General features: G+C 36.4%; 1 protein-coding gene across 8 annotated transcripts in view; it reads left to right on the top strand.

Annotated features, from left to right (window-relative positions):
- Positions 1 to 14,551, top strand: part of UBR3 (ubiquitin protein ligase E3 component n-recognin 3) — a 122,539-nt gene that overhangs the window by 89,393 nt on the left and 18,595 nt on the right. For all 8 annotated transcript variants that reach the window (XM_075028474.1, XM_075028473.1, XM_075028472.1 and 5 more), the window contains 2 exons: positions 4,706 to 4,811; positions 12,874 to 12,971. In XM_075028474.1, coding sequence (XP_074884575.1) covers positions 4,706 to 4,811; positions 12,874 to 12,971 — 204 coding nt within the window. The remainder of the gene's footprint in view (positions 1 to 4,705; positions 4,812 to 12,873; positions 12,972 to 14,551) is intronic.

The following is a 14,551-nucleotide window of genomic DNA, read 5'->3' as shown; positions in this document are numbered from 1 at the left end:
AATCTACATTCTTGTTAATAGTCCCAGGAAACTGAGAGAAGAAGGGTGTAACGTCTATAGTCTGGTAAGATCTTCACACAGCAGATAAGACAAGGACGTTTTCAATTCCACTGGCAGTGAACTGCTGTCTCACTGTTTTGTGATCTTTTGACATTGTAAATATGAATACTAATTTATAGAATGAACAAAAGAGAAGACTGGATCAAAACAGCAAAGTAAAGATTTTCGTGACAGCAGTATGTGTTATATACATCCTTCTATAACTTAAATATGAGAGACTGGGGAATAAACACCTCGTCTAGACTTTTGCAAGCAAAACAAAGTCGGCTAATTCCTTAATTTTCTTTGTCATCATTATCACAGCACATTGCTGTACATTGTGGAAGTGGAATTAATAACAGAAAAAAATCCTCTCATTTCAACTTTGGTAATTTGTGAGTTTACTTTACAGTCAAGAGACCGGAAAAAAAAATAAGATGAAAAAAAGACAGCAAGACTCATCTAGAAATTTAGGAACACTTTGGCAAAGACCAAACCGAAATTACTAGTGAGACCAAAACTTACATCTGCATGTAATTTCCTGAATCACTCATTTTTGTCAGTTCACCACAGCAGCTATATAAGTTCTGCCATTCATCTATCAAATCTCTATCTGTTCATTTCTCTGAATTTAGTCTTCTTTTGTGCTGTGCATGCCACGCTAGACCTGAAAAGAGCTGTGAAATCACCTCTGTAGACTCCTGCTTTATGCACTCTGGCATAGCAGAATATTTTTAAGAGCTTTGTCAATATCTGTAAAATCAGTGTGCTTTAATACTAAAAATAGTAAAGAAGGCAACTGCAGGTGCTAGTGCAGACAGTGTGGATATGTAGACAAAATACCCATTATCTTTATTTTTTATGAGAGGAGCAGCATTAGAACACTTCCTCTAATAGCTTCAGTCCCAGTGCAAAGACAGGGTCTTACCCTTTGAGCTGCTCTTTTCAAAGTACCCATTCCAATGGAGTTTATTACTCCTTTCTCACATCAGCATAACCCTGAGAAGTAGAGCTGGTATAGGAATTGTTGAAAAGAATGTACCAAGGGCAGCAGCTTATGGAACAATAGATTTATTTTTGTAATTTTTAGAAATGGAATTAGGAAGGCTAACATGAATCAAAGTTAAAGCTAATGTCTAACTGCTAATCTAGATGATTCTATTAAGCGTATTACATAAGCTTTACATGTATTTTGTGAAAACAAAGACTGTCTAAGTAAGTTTGGAGAACTAAGACAGTGCTGCTTCAATGTAGGTAATATTTGAGTCATATGAACATGTTTTAAAGCCAGTAATAATCTTGCCCACTTAAATGTCTAAATCCTGGAATCCTGCCAAGCCCCTGATGACTTGCAGGAATAAGTTACATTGTGCATTCAAATTTTGTGATTTTTAGATTTATTCAATTTAACTGGATGCAGCCTGTCTCAAATATTTTGAAGTTATTAGGAGAGGAGGACCATATTCAAATTCTTTTCACTGTTTACTTCTCATGATTTATTATCAATAAACCTGTAATTCTCATTTTGTTGTGACATCATAATTATCATTCTCTACTTTTGTTGCTGCTGTGCTTTCTAAAATTAATATTTTTCTACCAAATTTTAAGAATGTTATTTTGGAGACTCTGAGCTACACCCAGATCCTGACTTTCCCACTTACAAAGGTGGGCTGTCCTGGAGAGAATTGGCTGTAAGATACACTATGAGCAGTGAAGGGTTTGGGACGCCTGGTGGGGTTATGGCCTTCCTTTTCATTCTTCAGAAGACTAGGCAAGGTGGTTTGTGGTCCACTGTCATGTTAATGTTTTGCTGCTATTTGTTGTTTGTTGGTTTGTTTTGGTTTTTTAAAGTATTTTAAAGCTTTTAAGTAGGGTATAAGAAAACGGGAGGATATTCTGTATTTTTATGTTTACGCTTCAGTATGATGCAGTCACACGAATACAGAGGAAAAAAAACCCTGGTATTCATTTGGCCCAAGGCAGATTTCTGCCAGTCCCTCAAGCATAAGAACGTGGTGAAACACCAAGCTCTTTGTGCACAAAGAAGCCGCCAGTTCTAGATTTTGGTGCTCTGGTGTTTTCCTTGGCTTCCTCCAGTACTCCATAGTCATAGTAAATTTGAGGTAAAGCAGTTGGAGTCACTGTGGTGTAAAACAGAAAACTGTTTGTGAAGAAATAAACCTTTGTTATCTTCCTCTGGCTAGTCCTTAGTTTTTGCTAATTTTTAGGAATCTCAGAAATGCAAATACAGAAGCAATGGACAAATCAGAACTCAATTTTGCTAACTTGGAAGGTGGCAGCCATCAGGCCGTTTCTGTTGCAGTGTTCCCGTTAGGGGGCAATGTTATTCCTTGGTTACCCCAGTTTGGAAACAAGCATGGCTGTGCTGTGTTGACTTAGAGAATATCTTAATATTTTTAAGTCAATTCATAAAAAATATGTCATAAAAGGTCATCGTAACCATATCTTATTACCTACTTCCTAGCTTTACATTTATGTGCTAAACACGTTTTCTTGCAAAGGAACAATAGCTACCTTAATAACAAACAAAAAATACAGTCTTACAAGACTGCTAAACTGAATTTTTCTGTTCAGATTCAGTTGATGTTAGAATGTATCTTGATTCCATAAATGTTACACACTTGGAGACTACCAGTAAAGTCTGCAATGCTAGAATTTGATGCTTGCCTGCTTAATTTCGTATCAGTAAAAGCTCAGAAAAATATCTATTAAAGGAACAAAGGGTTAATTAAATATGCTAAGCTTTTTGTGTTGTTTTTTTTTTTCTCTTTTTTTCATAGTTGCTCATTTCTGTTTGAGGCAAGGAGCAGTTCAGAAGAAAGTGACATTCCTTTTAGTAGCAGAGAGGCAAAAGGGAAGGAACAGATTACCTTCATGGGTTTCTTTCCAAATAAAACTATATTGGGTTTTTTATATTATTTTGATGAATTATCAGTGTATTTTCAGGGTTTTGAAGTTTGTCAGCAAAGCAATGTTTTGCTAGAATCTTTTGCCAGGAGAAAAGATGACTTATTTTGTCCTCATTGACTGTTTTTATTCAGAAAGCAGGTGACAGCAATCAATTCCAATGCCATCTACATCTCCCAATTATTTTACAAACCCCAGGAGCTAATTGCAGCCCTCAGGCTCTGGCAGTCAGCTGATTTCATCATGGGACTTTTTTGGCCATTGTGTACCTCTGAGTAATTGTCTATTTATGGAAAATAAATTAATAGCTGCTATTTCTACTTAAAAAAGAGGACCTGTGAGTGAGTGTGTAGGTTGAGCAAGTGGGTTGTAGAGAGAAGGGAGAGAGATTAAGAGAGTAGGAGGCAAAGGGATCAATTGAAAGAATTAAAGGGGGGGGGAGATGGCAAGATACTAAGGATAAAAGTTAAAATGAAAGGGTGGAAGGAAGCAGGATCCCAGAAAATTGAACAGGAGAAGCAAACATGGCAGCAAATAGCAAGATATAGTGTGACAGCAGGAAAAAAGTGAGCAAAATCATGGGAAATAGTATTTTAAAATATTATTTTCATATAAACCTGTGAAGATAAAAAAGATGCAGTTTTCCCAAGCTGTAACTCTATTATAAATGCAGACAAAGAAGTGAAGTCTGAGATTCTTATTGTACATACTTCTCTGAAAATGCTGTCAACATAGATGGTGCCTGCCTTCTTGGCTTGCTTAAGGGGAGAAAGGGTTAGATGTTATCTTTATTTGTGTTGATCATATGATTTGTAGAGAAATGAAAACTGTGCATTTTAATATATGATACTGCAGTAATGTGCATGACTAATAAACTAAGCATCCTTCATTCAAAAGTTTCTAGAAATGTTTTGCAAATGATAGTTTTGACACAGTGGATGTGCAGAAGGTTTGGAGTTGATGAGTATCAGCAAACTTTGCCTGCACATTGTCTAGACAAATCTATGCTGTTATAAAGTCTGTTGCTACTTTACTGTCACTGTGTGTGGTTGGAAGTTTGGGGTTTTTTCTCTTCCAAAAGTTACCTACAAAATAACCTTATGAAAGCAGAAAGAATAATAATCTTTTAAGAGCGAAGAGCTGAAGTGATACTGCTATAGGCCAGAACTTTTAGAAACTTTAGGTTAATTGATTAATTTCAAATACATTGGGCACAGAACTTAACTGTGAGAGAGAGGAGTAAAAGCTGTGTGTTAAAATTGTATCAGTTTCTGTCTAGAAGAGATGTTTAGGAAATCCCAGCTCCTGGCATAAGCTAGAGATGGACGTGAAGGGAGCATGGAACCTTAGCAACATAACAGCATATGAAACAGGATTTTTAAAAATACCTATAAGTAAGTATGTGGAGCTGGTGTTTTACAAGCACTAAAATGTCTGAGATCTGGTCAAAGCTTTCTAAACAGCCCTTCTCTGTTTTAGAATTTAAGGAGAGGAAAAAAAATTTTTTTTTCATATACATGCATATGTTCACGGCCTTCTATTGAAATCTCACTTCTTTTCAAAACCTTTTTTAAAAAAATTTTAAAAACCCTAAAAAGATGCTTGTTAGGGTACCAGCTTATTTGAAATGAGATGACAGACTTTTCAGAATCTTGTAAAATAAATGATGCCAACTTAATGTAAAATACTTCATATTATTGTACATAATAACCAGCAATCTATCTTCTTCACCTTTCAGATCAGCTGTTCCATGTGTTGGCCATGCACATGCGCCTCTACAGTATAGACTCTGCATACAATCCCTGGAGAAAACTAACCCAGCCAATGCAGGATAAAAATTCAGAGCAAGTATTTTAATTTACCAAATATCAGTTTTACCTTGTGAAAGAAACATCCTTACAGAGGGACTTTGGGTAACTTTCTGTATTAATTTAAATTATCTGTGAGGTAGGCTGATGAACTTATCTAAAAATTGTATGTATGTGTTTGTAAAAATAATTTTCAAATTTCTTTTCCATAAAATATGACACATTCCAGTTTTGAGTTGAAGCTTAAATACACCACTTGTAAGCTTAAGCACATGCAAATTTAATAGTATTGGGTAAGTGGATAGGTGTACTGCCATTCTTGGTACAGATGCTGGACAAAATTTACATTAAGTTCATAAATAGTTTATTGAAAGTTGTGCAATGACTAATAGCTGTTACAGAAATAACAGAAGTAGGCCTAATATATGTGAGAACTAATTCTATTTCATGCTAAAAATTTTCATCATGCTTGTTATTTTGAACAAGTTATTTACTTGAGTTTGCTTTTAAAACATTAACCTTACATATACAGCTGTACAAGGATTAACAATATAATAAATGGAGCCATGTAACTGTGCTCTGCAAGGACTCATCTCCCTACTTGACTTAAGACCCTTCACTTTTCAGATTCTACCTTGACAGTGAGAAGAAAGGTTTCTTGCCTAAAACCATATGATTATTTTTCTTCACAAGAGGAAAACAGTAACTTTTTTTTTCCAGCACCTTGAGCATCTTCTTCATAGCTAAGGTCTCCACTTTGGAGCTTGCAATAATGTTGAAAAGACTGTCTTTTTAGTGCCTATCCAGCTGTGTATTTGTCAGTGTGTTTCTAGGAGCTTGAGGTGGAAAACATCATGGGATTTCAAAAATTCATCTAGGATAGCGATGCCACAATCCTAATCTGCAAATTAGGAAAAATTATTAAAACGTTTGTGCTTGCTTCTAGTTTGAGATTTTACTGTTTGTCCTCTTGGACCCAGGCCTTTTTTTGCAATCAACATTAGGTTATTGCAGTAATCGGACTAGATTAACAGATTAGTTTATAAACCACTAGCAGAACAAAGCATCCAGAATTTTATAACCTGAAAACCTATGTTATTCAGCATGCATTCAAACCGCTTTGAGAGTATGTTTTTGTGCAATTCTGCCTTGACCTAGATTGAGCAGTGGGAACAAGGTTAATAAATTTGATGTATGGTTGACTGAGTTATACCAGGCAAAATTAAGATCGTGTTGATAGGCTGTTCACAGTCAGAATGGCTGTGGGCATGATCATGCACTTCTTATTTTGGTATTTGAAGAGCTTGCAAGCAGCTGTTAACAGAGGGGCTGCTTTTTCCGCACATGCAACTTTTTTTTGCCTTTACAGACTTGATGGAATTCACCATGCATTGGTCATATCAAGGTTAGGTTGCTGCAAGTTAGATTTCATTAGGCAATATTTTGAATCACTTTGAAATGAATGGTACTGTAGACCATAATGGCTTTGCTTTGCAGGAGGTGTTGCATGTTGGGAATGCATTTGAGCAGTTCTCTTGTATTCTGCACTAGTTTTCAAGGTTTCTTAGTAGACTTGCTGGTGTTGGTTTGGCACTAAGTCCTAAATGGTTTAAGAGGCTGTAATTGAGAGATCATCCATTTTGCCATAGAGTAGTTTACTGTTGAGATGCAGAGATGCAATCAAGCTGGAATTTTTTTGCTCATGCCTCAAAATGTTTTTTTCTACCTTAGTCTGCAGGCCCCCAAAAGCTGCAGAGGCGGCAACTTGGGGACATGTTTTTAATGTATAAATTAGAGCATAAGATGGGTATCTGTAATTATATTTTCGAAATTTGAAGTAGTAGTTTCACTTGAAGATGGCGTTCATGTGATTGGTGTGTATGACCTAATTGCACGCTTTTTAGAGTCACACAGCCTTTTGAGAAGTCCAGAATAGCAAATTTTTCCAGGTACAGGAAAGAGAGCTCAGATCAATTAGAAGGTGATACACTGCCGTAAATGGAAGATAAGAGGGTGGTGGAGAAATACCACTGCAGATTTAAGATGTGGCTAGCACTCTGCCATTTTGAAGCTAACCAAGTAATCTGAATCATCAGCCTGACAGTTACATGAGACTAAGTAAAGACTTGTAGAAAAAAAAGTCAGGAAAAGATCTATATTATCTGAGTACATTAATATGATTCCAAACAATTTAACATCAGGAAGGTCACATGAGCAAAATAACTTTAAACCAACGTGCTATATTTTTCTATTTAATTTTTACTTTATTATTTCAGTTGAAAGCAATTTTCCAGAGAAATTAGTTGCATCTTTATTTATTTAAAAAGGTAATTTTCAAAACTGAAAAAGAAAATAATCTATGGGATACAAGTGCCATTGTGTTATCTTTTCACCCTTATTTAATTGTAGTTACTTTATTTAAATACATAAATATTTACAATTATATCTAGCCAGGTATAGAGCTCACAGGTTTTAGCTTGATTTTCCACAACCCAGGTATCATTATTCATAAATCATGCCTTAGATCTCATGTGTCTGGGAGAACTGATCAAAGTAATTTTTAAAGACTCTCTCAGAATTGCTCTACTATACTTCCCAAAGCCACTGTTTTTGCCTGGTGTCATCTTCTACAATTGTACATAGATCCCTCCATAGTTGAAAATGGCAGCTGAGAGGAACGGTAGGAAGGAGCTCATGCAGTCACACCAAGGTAAAGTAGAAATAAGGAAGTTCTGAGCAAGAAGATACCCTATCAAAAAGGGCCCAAATAATGTGAACTGTTTGAAGGAAGAGGGAGAAAAAAGATAAAGCTAATGATGAACTGTGAACGGTATAGTGGATTCTTTTTCTTGTGCAGTTCATGTTGTCAAATTTAATATACATTTGGTCCCACAGGCTGTGCTTAAGCAAATTGTTCTACTAGGGGTAGATCTGGTTTCAGTGGTGATCAAATAAACAATTATTGTGGTGTAAGTGGGGAATAATAGCTTCTGGCAGGGGGCGGAGAAGGAGCAGCTGCAGGCAATAATTACTAAACCCAGATGTGAATTTAATGGACTAATCCAAATAGCCAGAGTTTCGGGATTGGCAAACCTGAAATGAATGATACGCATTTTTTTAAATCTACATCTCTACAAAACCTGAAATTTTTGTGTCTGTTTTGACAGACAAAATGTTGGCAAAGAATGATTCGGTGAAGCATTAAGGATCTTCACAGTAGAAGCACTTGCAGGGGGGAACTGCATGATAAACTGAAATGCTGAGATATACTTACATCAGGGTTATTTTTACTAAAGTGTTTTGCTGTTGTTTTGTTCTAAGGTAGATCACTTTGGTGATTGTTTATAGTGTCATACTGGAGCAACAAACTGCAGCACAGGGATGGCAATGAGCAACTGTGCATTGGAACCTCTTAAGTCACATCTCCATCACAGAAACTGTTGTGAAATGGGAAAAATAAAACAGCTTTTATGAAGATAGTCCAAGGCAGACAGAGAGTAGGGTGATGGGACAATGGGGTTTAGTTAAGGTTTGTGCATGAGGTGGTATATACATACACATGGTGCAACAGGACTTACATTACCTATTCAATAAACACACAAAACCTGCCTGAAACACCAGTGTCTCAGGATGTATGTTAGGATATGGAGGTTTCAGCAGTAATGGCACCTTCAGGAGTACTTGCTCTTGGCTGTTTCTTCCTTCCCCTATACTGTAACTCACCATCTTCTTCAGCTGTGCTGATGTAACTTGAGCAGGCTGCATCATGAACAAAGTCAAGGAACTAGTCTGTTTTTAAAAAGGTTAATTTGAGTAAGTTTGGGAACAGGTGACAAAGGAGCACTGGGGGCACAGTGGTGCAAGAGGGAATGGGAGATGCCTAATGTTAGTACTGTCAGTGAAATCGTGTGTTGTGTAATGAGAAAAACTTACCTGTAAAATGTGCTGTGACACAATGGAGAGCAAATATGAAATTTGATTATATCCTAGAGTGTAGCCAGAACAAATAGTAGAATTCTGCTTTCTTATCACGAACATCAGAAGCTGTGTATTACTCTGACCTTTCTGCAGGCTAGGATTTGTGGGCTGTATTTCTCATCTTGCAAATACTGAAGAGAATATAAATTTGCCCTAGTTGATTAAGGCTTTGTTTAGCTGTATCCTTATCCCTGTGTCTCAAGTTTTCTGTATCTGACAGTTTGAAGAGGTGTGAAGCTCAAAACTTCCACTTTCTTTATGGAACTTCTAACTCTATCATCAGTTGGAGTTAGCATCAAACAAACATTTTAAGTGTCTCTAGCTGAGAGAAGAGGGGAAGGGGAGCATATATGTAAGGAAAGGCCATAAGCAAATGCTGCTCATTTCAAAGTAGAACAGAATTTTCTGTTCCTCTGTATCCATTCCCAAAGAAGTGATTCCTGTATAACCTCTATCAGGAAGAGGATGCAGAATACAGAGCAGAGTTGCTCAGCTGTCAGCTGATAGACAGCTCTGGTATTGGCACAGAGAGAGGCGCAGCCCAATTACCTTGGACTGGAGGAGAGGTCAGTTCCATGGAGAAAGTTGAGCAATGCATTTTTCATTTTTCATTTTGGTACATGTTTATATTGCACTGTGCAGTTTATTTCCACCTCCCCCCCCCCCCCTTTTTTAAATGGATACAGCATACAACTATAATACATTTGAATAATTTTAGATTACTTTTGTCCCATCTGAAATTGTTCTTGCTTTCATTTTATTCAGTGCTTCTGTGGCACAATTTTCTGTAAGGTCAGATTTATCAAGCTTTCATATGTGCATTGGGGATTAACAGGATGGGCAATTTCCATAAAACACATTTCTCAAACACATTTTATAAATTCAGTTTCAGTGTCATAATGAAGAAGTTGCTTAGGCTCTTAACAAATGACAGAGCAGTTTTTAAATGCTTCATATGCTGCAGCGCTTGACGTAAACGGAAGCAGCTTATCTAAAACCCTGACACTTAATGTAGCTTTACTTCTCCCAAATCATATGAAATGAATAAATTAGACAAAGAATTTAGTTGGTCCTGCATGTGAAAATAAGTTCATTTATTTGTGATGTTGCCAGTCAATCACGGTATTCTGTATATATAAGAATATTTCCTAATTTTGTCAGAACTGGTATTTGACCTAATTGTTACATGACTGTTAAATGATACTGATGCTGATACCCCTCTCGGAAAGAGGTATTTGACTAGATGTGCAGAGGGAGTTAATCTTTTTTTATCCTAATGTTATTCCAAATTAATTTTTTCCCCAAATTTTATATATAAATCAAAAACTGAAGGTGAGAAGTAATTTAAGAGATGTCCATGGCTTTAAAGTCATTACATAATGAGGGTTATTTTAAAACTCAGTGTCATAGATCATAAAATAGAACTAGCCATAGGTAAAAGTAGAATTAGAGAGACTTAGTGAGATTAGCATCTTCATTGTCTGTATAATTTTGAAAATGAGACTTGGTAGTGTGATACAAATTTTTGCCCCCTTTGTCTCCTTTAGGATTCAATATACTGATTTTTAGAATATTTGGGTTTTGTTTAGGATGCTCCCATATATAAATATGTATATTTATCTACGTTACAGTGTTTTAAAACAATCCTTTTATGAAATGATTCATTATAGCAAAAGTGTTTATTCTGTAGCTCTTTGGGTTCATTAATTCAAAAGGACCAGTTAGACCGTGTTTTCTGTGACTTCATTTTATATGACCGATCAACCAATATATATGTGCTCATTCTCACAATTGAGAGTGTTGCATAAAATGACCAGAAACTTTAGCCATGTAATAAAATTATTGTTTCAGAATGTGCCTTACTGAGCTGGGAGACAGGGGAAGGAGAGTAGTTAGAAAACATATAGTTGGGTAACACACTTAGTATGACGAAAAGTGTTCTTTTAATCCTTCTCTTATATGACTGCTTCTTCATGTTAAAATTCTTGTCACAGATGACTCCTAACAGTGCCTTTTGTAGAGAGAAGGCTGAGTTTTCATGAAATCAGTAGCTATATAGGGGTCTCTCTCCAAAAGCAGCATCATGTTTATGTGCCTCAGAGGTGATAAACTGCTTGGATCCCCAGAGCTATTAGAAGGCACTAAGGATCTTATGCGTGCATCCACTTCCCACTGCATGTGGACAACCTTTTCCAGTACGTGGTCTGCAAGAGCTCAGTTTGTCTGCTGTGTGTGTGGTAGATGGCACCAAGGGGAGTTGGTGTCTTCACAGAGGCATCAACTAAGCTATTGGAGTAGCCAGTGCCAGCTGAGTTGGATCAGAGGAAGAGTTTGGTGCTCTTGGAAGAGAGGCAGTAGATGGATCCAACAATAGTTCACCAGTTGTGCTCTGAAAGGGCAGAGCTGAGACAGAAGAGGGTTTAAATGTCTTGTCTGTATGTTTCTTTCCTCAGTCTGATTCTGGTTGTACAGAAACTTGGGCACTTGCTGCAGGGCTTAAGAAAGCCTCGCTGGGAAACTGCTCCACAATGTCTTGCAGAACAACCAAAAGGAGGAGAGTGAGGCTGTGCTTTTGGGTGTAGATCTTAATAAGGATATATGTATATTTTCAGTACAACTATCTAGCACTTCATCAGTTGTTTACCTGCAGGACAGTTAAGATTGCTGGAACAAAGCATGAAGCTGACCTTGAAACTGTAGTAGGCAGATGTGTTTTGATTTCCTGACATTCTTCTGGAGGGCCCAGTGAAGTGCCACATGGCGTAGAGGCCTATGGCTGTCCTCAGTAAGGGAAGCCCCTGCCAGGAGAGGGAGAATTGTTTTCCCTGCAGTTTCTGACCACTGAGAAGAATGGCAAAAGAGGAGGAAAAAAAGATTAAAAAGCATAAGAAGCGATAGAAAGAAAATGCCTTTCCAGGATGACAGCATTTCAGTGACACAGCAACTGAAAAGAACTCAGTAGCCTGTGGTGCTTTCCTTCGCAACATTTACATCCATTTGTAAGAAGCTGTTGAGGACTCTGTTTTCCGTGGGAGATTCAGGGTCAGTTGTACTAGGGCCTCACGATATAGCTCCTTTAGTAGTATAGATAAATATCTCAAACAGATATCTCCTCCTCAGTTACTCCACTGGCATTCAACAGCCGAACAGCTAGCACCACCACCGTTTGCAAATGGGAATAAGAACCCAAATAGCACTTTCTTCTGTGAATGTTGCGGAAGGGGAGAGGTGACAATGGAGGATGCATATCGCATTGTACCAACTGCTCCTGCTTGAGATCTCCTACACACTCCATATCGATTAAAGAGGGGAGAATGATTTTTTTTTTTTGCCATTTTGATTTTTCGCCTTTTTGACTCAGAACCTACAGAATATTGTTGGTTGGAATATTGTTGGCTATTCCTACACAAAACTAGAAAAATACTACTTCCTATCTGCAAATATTTTCTGCTTTTAAGTATAAGTCTACAAGGTGATGTTAATTCATTCAGTGAATCTCAATAGTTCAAAAGTTTGCAGTATCTCTTTATGTGCTTATTTGCTGTCGTCCTAGCCATATAGGGTTTTTAATAAAGACTGTGTGTAAGATTACATAATCCCACCTGTGATGGCTGCTTGAGTCTTCATTTCCTTACATAGAGAAAAGAAATACCTTTTCTAAGGTCTCAATGTTTTCCAATAGAAGCAATCCCTGTAATTTGAGGATTCATTGTTGTTACAGCATGGATATATGTATACTTGTGAAATGCCACGCTTTGAACACAAATTATGTTACTATGCCGTGTATTTTCTTGTGTTAGAACGTAAGTTCTAAAAGTGAAATACTGGATGTTCCTTCAGTCTGTACATAGAAATAACTAGTTCAGGCAGTTTTGGAAAGTTTTAAAATACTTTAACAAGCATCAGGTACCCAAATGGTAATTTCCTCATGAGTTATTACAATCCATTAGTAACATTAAATGGTTTTAAAATCGAGATCAGTTAGCAAATTGTCAGGTATTTGGCTTCTGTAAGCTTGATATCAAATGTAATACTATTTAAAACAAAAAGAAAAATAAAATATGAAAATTAAAAATGGCTTTATAGTATCAGAAGTGATTTTCTTGGGTTTTCTTTCCAGGCTAAGTGAAGAGCAGCCAGAAGTTCCTGTGCTTTACAGAGATGTCTCATCCCTTTTGCTTATCCAGATTTTAACCATGCCTCAACCATTGCACAAAGGTATGTTACAAAAATACGTATATTTAGATGATTGTGTATATGAGGCTGCATTCGTGGTGATTTCCAGGATGGTAAATCATAGCTGGTCTACTGTGTATTCTAAAATAATGTTTTTGCCTTATCTACAGAAGGTGGCATTGAACGGAAGTTTTTGTTGCAGGTTGACAGGCTTATCTGTGTCCCCTGTCTTCTCACCTTATCAGTCAGCCTATTCAAGTAAAGATAGAAGAGCTGAGCAAAACTACTAAGTACTTTTACTGAAGGAAAAGTGTCCTTTGTTTGACCTTCATCTCTTGGCTTAGAGGGGCAGTTCAGTACTTGAAGTTGAACTGAGTGAACTAAGGGTGAAAGATTGTAATTTAGTTTGAATTTCAGAGTTTAAATTGCAGCAGTCTTACATAATAGGAGGTCGTATATGAAGATGGTAATTGCTGTAATGCAGCAACTTCAATAGAGAGAGCATATAGTATAATTTGGAATAAATATTAAATAGATATTTAAGAACCAGATTTTTCCTTACTAAAATCAAAACTGATTTAAAACCTAAATTTCTTTTTTTCTATAGAAGGAACAGCTGAACCTGGTCCATCTTGCTAATAGACAGTGTATGCTCCAGAAGATGGTGTAGTTCAGACCCTCTGGTCTCTCGCTTGGTTATTTATAGTTTATATATTAAATAATAATATTTATATAACATTATTTAAATAATATTTAAAATATATATATTATAAAATATCTTTATTTTAAAACAAGAGCAAACAAGTATCTTTTTACTATTTCACTGACAATGAACAGAGTATCTGCTTTGGGGTCTGTGTGGCAATTTTGATGTCTACTGAGTTTTGGTAATTTGTGAATAGGTAAATACAGGGACTGCTCTTCATGCATACACCTAACTTACAAAATATAGTAGAAATTCCGTTTGTCCTTAAGGGGTGTTCAGTCTTCACTGTTGAATGTTCAAATTCAGCTCATGTGACTCTGCGTGTATCTGTTAACATTGTAGGTTGTGGTTTTTCAATTCAATGTATGTGTTTATGGATTAAGTATGTCCAATAAATTATTAGAATATGAAAATACCAGGACAATAAATTATTTTTTAATAGGAAGCCTATTGTCAAAAAAATTTTTTGGTTTTTACTACAGTTTAACTTAAATTAACTTTTATTGGAAGGACTTAATAAAAGCAGTAAACAAAAGTTTAACAAAACTAACATCTTCTGAAATAACAGGGAAGGGAGTGGTGAAGCCAAAGTACAAACAGTGGTCTTTTTGTAGTTTATATTCAAGCATTGAAAAACACAATTTACGAAAGTATGCCTTATCCTAGGAAATACAACTTTCAATTAATAGTAAAGCATCCTGTGGAGAATTCTGTAAAATACCACATATCAGCAGCACGTTTTGCCTTTGCTCTTAGGTTTAGCCTATGTTGCAGTTGAAAGGGAAATGGCAAGTGGCAGGCAGAAGATGAATGTAACCACTTCAAATCTACGAAGCATTAAATTGGAAATAAATTGCCATTTAACTTTCTAATTTTTGTTTTATCAAAATGGTTAGGCAGAATAAAAAAAGTCTTT

Source organism: Buteo buteo, chromosome 5 (assembly GCF_964188355.1).
Source record: "Buteo buteo chromosome 5, bButBut1.hap1.1, whole genome shotgun sequence".
Taxonomy (NCBI): domain Eukaryota; kingdom Metazoa; phylum Chordata; class Aves; order Accipitriformes; family Accipitridae; genus Buteo; species Buteo buteo.
The sequence above is the reverse complement of the archived record's forward strand: the minus strand, read 5'-3'. Positions and strand labels throughout refer to the sequence as shown.